The sequence below is a fragment of the Rattus norvegicus genome, chromosome 12, assembly GCF_021556685.1.
Source record: "Rattus norvegicus strain SHRSP/BbbUtx chromosome 12, alternate assembly SHRSP_T2T, whole genome shotgun sequence".
NCBI classification, from domain to species: Eukaryota; Metazoa; Chordata; class Mammalia; order Rodentia; family Muridae; genus Rattus; species Rattus norvegicus.
The window spans coordinates 26,077,275-26,089,306 of record NC_141545.1 but is presented as its reverse complement, the minus strand read 5'-3'; the positions used below and the strand labels follow the sequence as shown (position 1 = coordinate 26,089,306).

Below are 12,032 nucleotides of genomic sequence, written 5' to 3'. Positions count from 1 at the left end.
TTTAGTCCTAGCATTCGGGAAGGAGAGGCAGGCGGAGAACACTGGGTTCGAGGCCAGCCTGGTTTACAGAGGCCTGGGCTACACAGAAAAATCCTGTCTCGGAAAACCAACCAACCAACCAACAAACAAAAACCCCCAAAGATCTTGTTCTAGAGGCCATGAGATCCTTCCTAGTCTCTAAAACTTGGCCGACTGTCACAAGTCTTCTCCAGGGGAACTTGGGTGAAGATGGCAGGTCTGACGACTTTCTCACTGGTCAACCCAGGCGTTCCCGTAGGAACTCAAGACTGCGCAGGCGGAAATGGTCCCTTCTGTTGAGACAACAGCCTGAGTGCTCACTGGGGCATCCCTCGCCCTTTCTCACTTCCCGGACGCAGGTTTGTTCCTTCAGCTAGCACCAGTTCTAACCCTGCACTGTCAGCCCGCCCAGCGCGCTGCGTTTACTGTCTTTACCTGGGTCTCAAAAATTCTAGCTCACCCTCCTTCTGTCTAGCAAAAGGGGCATCTCCTAGTCCATGCTATTGGTAGGCAGAACTTTCCCTCAGAGAAGAGGCCGGGACAGGTTCCTTTCCAAGGTTCTAATTGGTTTTCTTCACAGTCACTCGCCTGTATCTACATTGCAATTGGTCTTGGTTGAAAGAGGGACTGACCCGCAGGTTTGTGGTCTCTGGGTCTCAAATGCCCTAAAGTTGAGAGCTGTAGTCCCCGCCTCCTGGGTGGGTCTCATTGGCTCCATCTCTAGACTCAAGAGTTGTGATTGGATGTCACTGCGCGGGGCGGGCCGACCAGGAACCGCGGCCGTTGGCGGGGTGCTCCGCTTTTACCCCCTCCCGTACCTCAGTGTAGTCTAGAATTGAGAGGCTCCACCCCTTTACCGTTTTCTGATTGGACACGTCTAACGCATCTGTGGTTCGTGATTGGTCCGAGGGGTTCCTGACCCTCGCTTCCTCCCTCCAGTGGCGACTACGGCGGCTCCGAGGAGGGGGAAGGGCGAGAAGGGCCGGCCGGTGCCGTCAGTCAGGCAAGGGGAGCCGCCGGGAGCGGATGGCGGCGGCGGTAGCGGGCCCACTCGCCGCCGGGGGTGAGGAAGCTGCAGCTTCAGTCTCCGTGCCAGGGTCTCCTGGTCTGCCCGGGAGCCGTAGCGCAGAACGAGCCCTAGAGGAAGCTGTGGCCACCGGGACCCTGAACTTGTCCAACCGGCGTTTGAAGCACTTCCCCCGGGGCGCGGCCCGCAGTTACGACCTGTCAGACATCACCCAGGCTGGTGAGTTGCGCTAGTGCCCAGAGAGCAGGGGACCCACAGTGGACCGCGACCCTCATTTGCATAGCCCCGCCTCGCGTTCGAATCAGACCCACCCCTTCACCTGGCAGTCTTGAATGCTCGCCCCTTGGGATTGGCATTGAGCCCGCGACCTCCCCTCCCCTCTGTAAGAACCACTGGACAATGAGTTCTCTTCAAGAGTGCACAGAACACTTTTGGCAGAGCTCTGTGAAACTCTTCCTTTATTTGCATATTGCGCACCTGTAGCATGGTCCCGCCCCTCACCTTGTTGGCTTCTTCAACCTTAGATCTAATCAGCTCTTAAAGCAAGCCTCGGTGTATAATATCATTAATTGCTGCATTCTTTCGCCCTTTTAGTCGTTTCCAACTCCGTCCTCACCCGTCCGCTTCGACCCCAATAAGCCCCGGTTATCCCTTCCCTAAGGGTCGCCCCTAACAACCCGAAGTTTCTGCTTGCTTTCCCGCAGTCTCCCCAAGTTCCAGCCCCTCTCTTCTGTCCACCCCAGCCTGTCTTTGTGAAAGAAGTGAATCTCCCGCCCTTAACTTTTTATCTCTTATCCCGGACCCCTTTATCCTGGCTCTATGAGGTCACTATGGAGTTTGTGACCTCATAGGAACCCTACAAGTTTTTCTTTTCCCTTAGGGGAGGTACTTGAGGCAGCTTGCTGAAAGGAAAGACATTGTATCTCTTAGCTAAGAGTGCTGGCCTCCTGGAGACTCTCCTTCCAGTCCCTGCCCTCAGGATCCCACTAATCATGTCCCCTCCACCCTGGTGTGTGTGTGTTCGAGATCCCTCTACTCATGTACACTCTACCCTTGGGTCTGTTATGGCTAGGCACTGGGGACTGTACTATGACAGGTGAGTCAGGCCTCAGCTGCTGAGGCAGCCTATGGACTTGGGCTGGCAGCTGAGGGCGGGGAATCACAACAGAGGGCTGCATTCCCGGAGCCCCACCCCAGTCTGGGCTGACTCCTCTCCTCTGCTGGTCCAGGATCAAAGAGCACCATTGCTAGGCAGGTGCCTGCTTACCTCACTCACACACAGCCGGGCTCCCCTTTCAGCTCTCGAGAGAAAAAGTTTAAATCCCTCTGTTTGAAAATTCTTTTTCCCTACACAGTCGAATGAATCCTGGGAATGGGTGAGCCCCCAGGAGCCATCCTTACCCCTCCCAGGTCCCCCCAACCCCCAAGCTCCAGATTGACCTAAGCAGCTGTGTGACACTGGCCGTCTGTTCCCTTTCCCCTCCCCCCTTGCTTGTTTTTTGACAAAGACCAAATGTTTTTCTTTACTTCCTCAGGGCTCTGTCTCAGTGAGTGGACTCTTGGGAAAACTACCAAGCCCTCCCAGCCCCTCCCAGCTCCTGCCCCAACCCAGTCTCCTCCTTCAACATTCCGGCTCTGGGTGCAGCTAGGGCTCCCCCGGGTGCAGGTTCACTTGTGTGCTGAGGTGGGAAATTCCCAGCCTCCTGAAAACCTCTCTCTGCCTTCTTCAGTCTTGTTGGAGCCCAGGTTCTAGGTAGGTGGGTTCCACTCTGTCCAGCGTCCTCCTGTCTTCTCTCTTCAAGCTGGGTCCCAGCCTCGGAGGCTGTGTGTGTATAAGAGAAGCCCAGAGTTACCTGGCGCCCTGTCTTCTGTTTACCCTCCAACCCAGCTAAGTGCTTATGCTGCTGGGTTATTCTGAACCCTCTCCTGCTTGCTGACTTCCCTGAATGTTCCCTCCGTGGAATCCCTGACAACCAAGGATCGTGTTCCCTTGGCCTACTGGTAGAGACCTGGGTTGGGGCAGGGCAAGTTCTAGCAAAGGAGAAGTGTCGATCATTCTCCCACAGACCACATCCTGTGCCCCTGAGCCCTGCCTCCTCCAGCCTGGGCTCCTTCCGCCCCTGACTTCTGCCCCTCTACCCTTTACCCGGTCCCAGTTTGTTCTCCACTCCCATGCATGCATACACAACACACTTACTGCATTTGTGAACACAAAGGAAAGAGGCAGGTGTTGGGCATGGGGGAGGACCAGATGCAGCTTCCCACCCTCTCCAGAACTGGTCTTCCATACTAGCTCTGTCTGTGCGCACTGCGGCAGGGGCAAAGAAGAGCAAGCAGAGCAGTGTTTAGGCATCAGGCTAATATCCCCTGGGAAGCATGTGCAAGCCACAACCTAATGGATTGTTTCTACTCCGTTTCCTGTCACAAGACACATTTCCTTGGGGGAATGTTCCCCAGCTTCTCTTCCTCTTAGCTTATGCCCCCTACTGAAGAAGGGGGCCCTTAAAAGAGGCTCACATCCACTCTGGCCTGGGATTTCCCCTAAAATACCCAGACACCACCTAGGGTATATGCTGAACAGAACAGACAGAGATACAGGCTTCTAGGGGTCTGTGGTCTGTGTCTCCACACTGGACGGAGCCGCAGGCTTTCCTCTGCCACTGCCATAGTGAGCCAGTCTTTGAGACCAGAGGGTGTCAGCCTCCCACCTGTACTCCTTGCTCTGCTCATGGACCTGAGGCACAGGGCAGAGAGGACGTAGAGGAACGCTGCTGAGGTTGGAAGGGCAGCCAGCCTGGGGACCTGGGAACGCCAGTGAAACACCCTTGAGTACTCTGAGAACTTGGTTCCCAGCTCCAGCTTAGCCTTCTGCCATTCCCTCTCTGACCTCCCGAAGCTACACATTCCTAGTCTTTTGGTCCTTGAGGCTCATGAAAAATTAGCCAAGTGTTAGGTCCTCACTTAATCTCTTGTTGGTGATTTCTTCCCTGTGTTGAAAACAGGTTGAAGCTAGGAGGAGGGGCCCCCCAGAGGTTTCTGTATTCTGATCTTGACCTTTCCTGCCTATCACCTTACTGTTATTTTCAACTTCTCTTTCTTGTGCTGGGATCGCATCCAGAGCCTGCTGTGTGCTAGACCCATTGAGTCACATCCAGCCCTAAGCAGGCCCTGGCTTTTGATGGGGGCGGGGGAGACTGAGTGCATGCTACATGGAGGCCAGAAGAGGATGTTGGGGTGCTGCTCTATCACTGCACAGGCCCAGTTAATGTCTACGGGCCTCTACCACCCACCCCTCCCCACAGCACTGAGGTCACAGGTGTGTGCTCATGCCCAGTGCTTCCCATGGGTGCTGGGGTCTAAACTCAGATCCTCGAGGGCGCCTGTGGAGTTAGTGTTATTCACTGAGCCTTCTCTTTATCTCCCTGACTCTCTTTATAAGCAGGGTCCCCTTGTGTGAGCCTTTCAGCTCTCCTGACGTCTCAGCATACACAACCACAGTGTTACACAACCCTGCCTGTACACTACCAGAAGTCTTCATTTGTCCTATTTTTTTGCTGAGTGGGACAGACTTGAATCCTGAACTCTTGATTCTTCCCGCTCAGCATTCTGATTGCTGCAATTACAGGCATGGACCATTACATGTAATTTCATTTGTGAATTTAAAGATTATGTTTATGGTCTGTTACTACCCTCCCAAGTCTGGGCTTCCCTGGCTGTGTCCCTCTGGCCTGCTCTTTGCCTTCCTGGTCATGCTTATAATGTGCTTTGGTTTGTAGAAGACTTGCCTCCCCTGGGAGGCTAGGTTTATGAACGTGCATGTGTTCACGTGTTACATATGTGTGCACACACCTGTAGAAGCTAGTTGGTCAATCTCAGCTGCTCTTCAGGTACCTTCCACCTGCCTTTTTGAGACAGAGTCTGTTCATTGACCTGGTCACTGAATCAGCTGACTGGTCAACTGGCCAATGAGCACCAAGAATCCACTCATCTCTGCCTCTCTAGTTGGGATTGCAAGTGAACACTGCCATAGCTGGCTTTTTTATACATGGATTCTGGGGGATTGAACTCAGGTCATCGTCATTCCTGTGTGGCAGGCCTTTATCACTCTCACTTTAACGCTGTGGGCTTGATTCTTTAGGTCAGTGGGGGATAGGGAGCTGGGCAGCTGCTTTAGGGGACACTTAACCCCCCTGTGAGAGGCTAGCCTTTTCTCAGCTCCTTCTGGACCCTTACTTTCCTTAGACTTGTCTCGGAACCGGTTTCCCGAGGTGCCTGAGGCAGCTTGCCAGCTGGTGTCCCTGGAAGGCCTGAGCCTCTACCACAATTGCCTGAGATGTCTGAACCCAGCCTTGGGGAATCTCACAGCCCTCACCTACCTCAATCTCAGGTAGTGGGGCTTATTCTGGGGGCCTCGAAGACCTTTTATGCCCTCCCAGTGGTCCTCCCAGTCCCCGGCGGAGGCCCGGTGCTAGATGCCTTGCCTGGGGAGTGAGCCTGCTGCCTTCCTCCCTTCCACAGCCGGAACCAGCTGTCATCATTGCCACCCTACATCTGCCAGCTGCCCCTTCGAGTGCTTATCATCAGCAACAACAAGTTAGGAGCCCTGCCTCCAGACATCAGCACCTTAGGAAGCCTGCGGCAGCTTGTGAGAATAAGGGGCAAGGGCCAGAGAGGGTCTGTTGAGCCAGGGCCCAGGGACTTTTGGGGAGGTGGCTAAGGAAAGGTAGGAAGCACCCTCCAGAAAAGGCTTGGGAAAGGCAAGTAGCTAGAGAGAAAGAGCAGAGCGATTTCTGCTGATCCAGGCTTATAGAGCCTTCTCTGACCTAGGATGTGAGCAGCAATGAGCTGCAGTCCCTCCCCGTGGAGCTGTGTAGCCTCCGTTCCCTGCGGGATCTCAATGTTCGAAGGAACCAGCTCAGTACCCTGCCTGATGGTAAGGAACTCGAAGCAGATGGCCTCCGTGCGAGTGTGTATGTATGTCTTCATCAGCTCAGCTGCAGTAGCACAGGCCATACCCTGGTGGCTTCTCAGTGGCACAGGCTTTCCCACAATTAGATCAGGTGCTGTATGGCCTGGTGTATCAGGGCTCTCTGTGGATAACAAGACACCAACCACCGTCTGCGTCCTCACCAACAGGGCAGAGAAAGCTCCGGGGTCTTTGCGCTCTAATTTGTAAGGATGCTAATCCTCTCTGGACTCTGCCCTTGTGACCTGAGTTACCACCCTTAGGCCCAACTTCTTAGTACTTATCACTTTAACGGTTATGATGTCAACATAGAAAATGGGGGAGGGAGACCCAAACATTTAACTTGAAATAATGCTTCTACTTGGGGAAGTCACAGGCAAGAAATCTTTTAAAAATAACCTTGCCTTAGTTGCTCAGGGATTCTCAGTATCTAAAGCAAACAGCAAACAGTTGTCTTTGCTTCTGACCATGGCAACCCTCAAGGCCGAGAAGGCAAGGACTCCTAGTTCTGCTTTTAGGAGTGTGGAGACAGGGTAGGAAGAAAGGTAGGAGGGAGTCAGGCAACTGTAGAATCCTAAGGTTGGAAGGGACCTGAAGGCTCACCAACACCCACCTCACCCGAGCAAGAGCTCTTGAAACAACCAGCGCTAGTCAGGTGATGCTCTTGAGTCTCCTCTCGGGGACTCTGACCGGGAGGGGCCCCGTGTAATGGGAAGTTATGACGTACCCGCATTTGATAGTCGCATTGTTCTGGCCTGTGTGCTTCCTGTGTTTTAGGTGGGGAGCTTGATAGATGTGACTGAGACCTGAGACCAACCCTCAAAGGTTTAGTGGCTTAATGGAGGAGAGACAGCCATTCATAGGGAACTGCTAAAGCAGGAGGCTTGGGAACCCAGGAGAGGGGAGCAGGGTCAACTATAGAGGACGTTCCATCCTTCATCAGGCAGAGGAGCACCATGTACAGAGCACAAAGGCAGGGATAGCCTGTTTTAGCTTGGACAGTCAGAAAGACAAGCTAGAGGGAGGCAGGAAGTCTTGGCCTTGAAGACCAACAGTAATGACTGTGCATTTTCCCTGCCTCCTTCCACCCCTTTCTGCCCTCTGCCCTCTGCCCTCTGCCCTCCCAGTCTTTAAGTGTCTTCATTACTTTTCTGTTCCAAAATACATGAAGCCAAGGAGTTTTGTCTTGTTTAGTTGAGACAAGGTCTCACTATGTAAACCAGACTGGTCTGGAGCTCACAGAGATCTGCCTGCCTCTGCCTCCCAAGTGCTGGGATTAAAGGCTTGCACCACCTACCTGGCTGGAATTCTGTCTTTTTTGTTTTGTTTTGTTTTTTGGGGCGTAGTGTCTTGTAGTTCAGGCTAGCCTCCAGCTAAGCGTGTAGGCAGGAATGGCCTTGAACCCCACTTCTCCTGCCTCCCCTGTGAGTGTTGGGACTGCGGTTACTTTAGCAGTCCTGGCCATGTGGTATGGGAGGCTTTTGAGCAGTAACATCAGTAGGTTTGTGTCTTGTGCTGCTCGATGGAGAATGTAGGATGGATTTCCAGGTGGGGGTGGCAGGAGAGGAGGATGCATAGGGCTGAGCAGCAGCTGAAGTGGATTGGGCTCTGCTCAGCTGAGTGAGGAGACCAGCAAACCTTTGTTTCTGGGGAGTGAGCTGAGCCAGCCAGGGTTGGAGATGCTGTGATGGAGCCAGGGGTGATTGACTGCTCAGAGCCAAGTTAAAGGAAGAGAGTGCAAGGCCTCAGGCCTGGGCTTCTCCTAACTCTCCCTTTGCCCTGACGCTAGAGCTGGGGGACCTTCCTCTGGTCCGCCTGGATTTCTCCTGTAACCGTGTTTCCCGAATCCCAGTCTCCTTCTGCCGCCTCAGGCACCTGCAGGTCATTCTGCTGGATAGCAACCCCCTTCAGAGTCCCCCTGCCCAGGTAAGGTGCAGCCTGGGTGGACCTAAGGACACAGGTGCTGTGGGTAGTGTGGGGGCTCTCACAGGGCTTGGGGAGCCACCTCATTCTTGTGCATGTGTCCCTCTCACAGATATGCCTGAAGGGGAAGCTTCACATCTTCAAGTACTTAACAATGGAAGCTGGCCGTCGGGGAGCTGCCCTCGGGGACCTGGTCCCTTCCCGCCCCCCAAGTTTTAGTCCCTGGTAAGGCCCAGGGGAAGGAATCCCCTTCTTGGGACCAAAGAACTCTCCTGGATTCCAGTGGGAGGGTAGTGGTGCTGCCAGCCTGAGGCTGATCGGGTCTTCCTGGCTGCTTCAGCCCTGCTGAAGATTTATTTCCGGGACGTCGTTATGATGGTGGCCTGGACTCAGGCTTCCATAGTGTTGACAGTGGCAGCAAGAGGTGGTCAGGAAATGAGGTAAGGACCTCCTTTGTAAAGACATTTGGGGATGTCATCTGGGAGGGAAACTTGGTACTGGGGACCCTATATGTTGATATCTCTGGTAGAGGTCATGGCTGGGGCCCCTCCGCCTACCATCCCCAAGAGGCTGGCCCTGCACCTGACCCCAGTCTCTGCTGTGCAGCCTGAGCCCATATGGTTCTCAGCACTGCAGGGAGCCCAGGTCCCATCTCTGCCTTTCTGCCTTAAAGTCCACAGATGATTTTTCAGAGCTGTCTTTCCGGATCTCAGAGCTGGCCCGGGAGCCCCGGGGGCCTAGACAACCTAGGGAAGATGGCTCTGGTGAGCAAGAGAGTTTTCCCAAAAAGTGATGGTGAATGTGGGCCTGGAAGCCCCCTCGTGCTTGCTTGCTGACATGCCCTGATCTTGCAGGTGATGGAGACTTGGAACAGATTGACTTTATTGACAGTCACGTTCCTGGGGATGACGAGCAGAGTGCAGCTGAGGTTAGGACCCAGGTCTGTTCCCTGGCAGGTGGAGAGGCACTGAACGGGAAGTGAGGGTAAACAGGGCCGGGCCTCTCTTCAGCTCTGCTGTCCTCTCTTCAGGAGCCGCTGCCTTCTGAGTTAAGCCTTGCAGCTGGGGATATGGAGAGGCCATCTAGCAGCAGGTATTCCCATCCCAAGCCCTCTCTTCTGCCTCCTACCCAGCAGCCCTGGGCACCTCCCCTTCACCTGACAAAGGTCTCTCTTGCCCTGTCTTCTGCCAGGCGGGAGGAGCCTGCAGGGGAGGAGAGGCGGCGCCCAGACACTTTGCACTTATGGCAGGAGCGGGAGCGGCGGCTACAGCAACAGAGTGGGGCGTGGGGGCCCTCCAAGAAAGACAGGTGAGGGTTTAAGGCCTGGAAGGGGCAGATGCAAACGTCTCTCAGACTTTTGTTCTACTGAATGTGCGGCCTGACTGCCCGGCTTGGTTCTCTTCTTCCAGCATCCCAAAGCGGGGGATCAGGGCTACTGGGGCAGGTGCCTCGGCCCCATCCACACAGACCGCCTGCAAGTAGGTGTCCTCTGAGATCCACCTCCCTATGCCTTCCTTGTGGCCTTCTTTGAGTCCCTTCTTTTCTCCTCAGTGGCCCACCAAAGTCCAGTGCTGCCCAACTGGGAGTTTCAGGGGAGCAGGGAGCTCCCACACTACCCTCCACCTCCCAGGACCCCCTTCCTGTATCTGGACCAGGTAGGACAGCGTCTTTAGGTGATGGCTTGGAGGTGGTTGGACCATAGAGGCCTGAAGGAAGAATGGACTACTGAGGGGATGTCTCTTTGCCTGTCCCTGGCTTTCTCCCCAGTGACAGCTCCTGTTCCCAGGCCACTGGGCTCCATTCAGAGACCAAACAGCTTCCTCTTCCGCTCCTCTTCTCAGAGTGGCTCAAGTAAGTCTGTCTTCCTGGCACTAACCTTGGGCAGGACTCCTATCTCTTGGGGCTTGTGTCTCTTAGGATGTCGTCCCTGTCCATGTAAAACCCCTAGGCCAGAGTTGGTATTGGTATCAGACTGCTGGAAGCAGGCTCCAGAGTTTACCCATCATCCCGCTTCTCCTTCCAGGCCCTTCATCTCCAGAGTCTGTTTTGAGACCTCGGCCGTTTCCTCAGATTCTAGAGGAGAAGGAGCTAATATCACAACTCCGCCAGGTGAGCAAAGAGAGGGAGGCCTGGCCCAGTATGGCGCCCCCCTTCCCTTCCTTCCTCAGGACCCACACAGCCTGCAACAACTCCTTCTTGTCCTAGAGCTGTCATGGAGAAGGGGAAGGGATGGTGTGACCCTGATAACCCTGCCTGCTCCTCCTGTTTCTGCTTCCAGATCCTAGAGTCACGGCTGCAGCAACCCCTACCTGAGGACCTGGCAGAGGCTCTCGCCAACGGGGTCATCCTCTGCCAGCTGGCGAACCAGCTTCGACCCCGCTCTGTGCCCTTCATTCATGTGCCCTCACCTGCTGTGGTCAGTAGCAGCCCAAACAGATGAAGAGGTGAAGGGACGGGACTCTGGCTTTGCCTTTCCAAATTCCTTTCCCTTCTCTTCCGTCTTCAGCCAAAGCTCAGTGCCCTCAAGTCTCGGAAGAACGTAGAGAATTTCTTAGAGGCCTGTCGGAAAATGGGTGTGCCAGAGGTATGAGGGCTGTGCTTTGCTCTGGAGGGTATCGGTGCCTAGGGCTCAGCTGGATACTGTGCATGAGGGGCGGAGTTCCATCCACAGGGGTGTTTGCTCCTACAGGAAGCATGTGTCCTGGTCCCACCCCTCACATCTCCTGCCCTGCTCTCTTCTCCTGTCTCCCTGTCTGTCCTGCATGTCTGCATGTCGGTATGGCTCTGGCTGTGGTCCTTGTTTGTGAGGGCAGGGTGGGAAGGCCTGTGGCTTGATGCTGCTAACTTGTGTTATTTGTCCTTGTCCATCTGCCCTGTCCTCCCTCCCCAGGCTGACCTGTGCTCGCCCTCGGATCTCCTCCGGGGCACCGCCCAGGGGCTGCAGACCATCCTGGAGGCTGTGATCCTGGCTGGGGGCAAGGCCCCTGTCCCAGTCCAGCCCCCCTCTGGTCTGGGTGGCTTCCTCCTCTTCTACGTGGTCTCCATGCTGCTGCTCTATGTCGTCTACACTCGGCTCCTGGGCTCCTAGGACCCACGTTACCCCTTCCCTCCCCACCTTCTATTTATAAGACCTCCTGTTCAGCCTGTCCCCACCGGTGGTGCCTTCAGCCCTACCAAAGACACTAGTGTACCCTCACAAACACTGACCTCAGAAGCCCACTCTAGTGCCCACAGTAGCCCTTACCGTTAGTACTGACGGTACCTTCGGGTCCTCCCCACCAGCCCTCTGCCCCCACCCCCACCTCCATCCTGTGCCCCAGGGATGACAGGAACTCAGCTTTTCCCTATCTGTCCTCCCTCCCCCTACTGGCTGCTATGGGGAGCTAAATTATCTCTGTTTTGTAGAGAGAACTCTATTTGTAGGGGATGTGAGCCCAGTATGGGCTCTCAGCTCTGTGTATAAACTGTATAGACTGTCACCTCTGTGTGTGCTTGTGTGAGCTCCTGCTTCCGCCAGGCCCTGTTCTGCCTGGGCTACCTGCCTGTGCAGACATTTCCCTTTGGAAATGACAGGCCTCCTGCCCAGGCCCCCTGTGTTATCTGCTGCCAGCTTCCATGTGTCATGTGTCCCCAGGCACGGGTCAGTGTCTACCAGGAGCCCCCACTCTCTTAACCTTGTGGGGTAATTCGATGGGAAAACTTAACCTGGGCCCCTCCCCCCAGGAGTCCCTGTGCCAGCCCCACCACATCCTGGAAGAGGAAGGGGCCCCTGGAAGGGGCCTCCCTCACATCGCTGCTGTCCTTCACGCACTTCTGGAACAGCCTTAGGGGTAGAGGTTGGGGCTCTGGGCCCCAACTACCACCGGACCTGCCCTGGGAGCAGATGACACCTGGGCCCTGCCAATTAACAAGGACTTGGTGACCATGGTCTTGTGTGTAGTATTGGTCTTGGGTATTCCCCCTGCCCTTAGGCTGCTTCGAGTGCAGCCCCTATCTGGGTGAAGAGTGTTGTGTCAAACACAATAAAGAGAAGCCCAAAGGCCTGTAGGTTGGCCCTCAGGTGTGTTCCTGCCTGTCCATGAATGCGCGACCTTGGGG

The 12,032-nt window shown here is 55.0% G+C and overlaps 2 protein-coding genes across 17 annotated transcripts in view; both read left to right on the top strand.

Moving 5' to 3' along the window:
- Zcwpw1 (zinc finger CW-type and PWWP domain containing 1) overlaps positions 1–12,032 on the top strand; it is a 218,144-nt gene that overhangs the window by 29,171 nt on the left and 176,941 nt on the right. The window lies entirely within an intron of this gene.
- Positions 1,016–11,993, top strand: Lrch4 (leucine rich repeats and calponin homology domain containing 4). Of its 15 annotated transcripts, none has more exons than XM_087578843.1 (18): positions 1,016–1,264; positions 5,288–5,432; positions 5,564–5,690; positions 5,873–5,978; positions 7,864–7,937; positions 8,047–8,159; positions 8,275–8,374; positions 8,608–8,698; positions 8,789–8,862; positions 8,965–9,026; positions 9,126–9,242; positions 9,344–9,412; positions 9,486–9,589; positions 9,702–9,785; positions 9,958–10,043; positions 10,213–10,350; positions 10,441–10,518; positions 11,658–11,993. In XM_087578843.1, the coding sequence occupies exons 1-18, from the start codon at positions 1,045–1,047 to the stop codon at positions 11,760–11,762; spliced, it is 1,893 nt and encodes a 630-aa protein (XP_087434969.1). In that variant the 5' UTR covers positions 1,016–1,044; the 3' UTR covers positions 11,763–11,993.

Excerpts from the sequence above, each read along its gene's own strand:
- Lrch4 (XM_087578844.1), top strand. The coding sequence starts at position 1,045 with ATGGCGGCGGCGGTAGCGGGCCCACTCGCCGCCGGGGGTGAGGAAGCT. Across the intron at positions 9,027-9,125 it reads GAGAGGCCATCTAGCAGCAG|GCGGGAGGAGCCTGCAGGGG; the intron begins GTATTCCCATCC and ends GTCTTCTGCCAG. Across the intron at positions 9,590-9,701 it reads CCTTCCTGTATCTGGACCAG|TGACAGCTCCTGTTCCCAGG; the intron begins GTAGGACAGCGT and ends CTTTCTCCCCAG.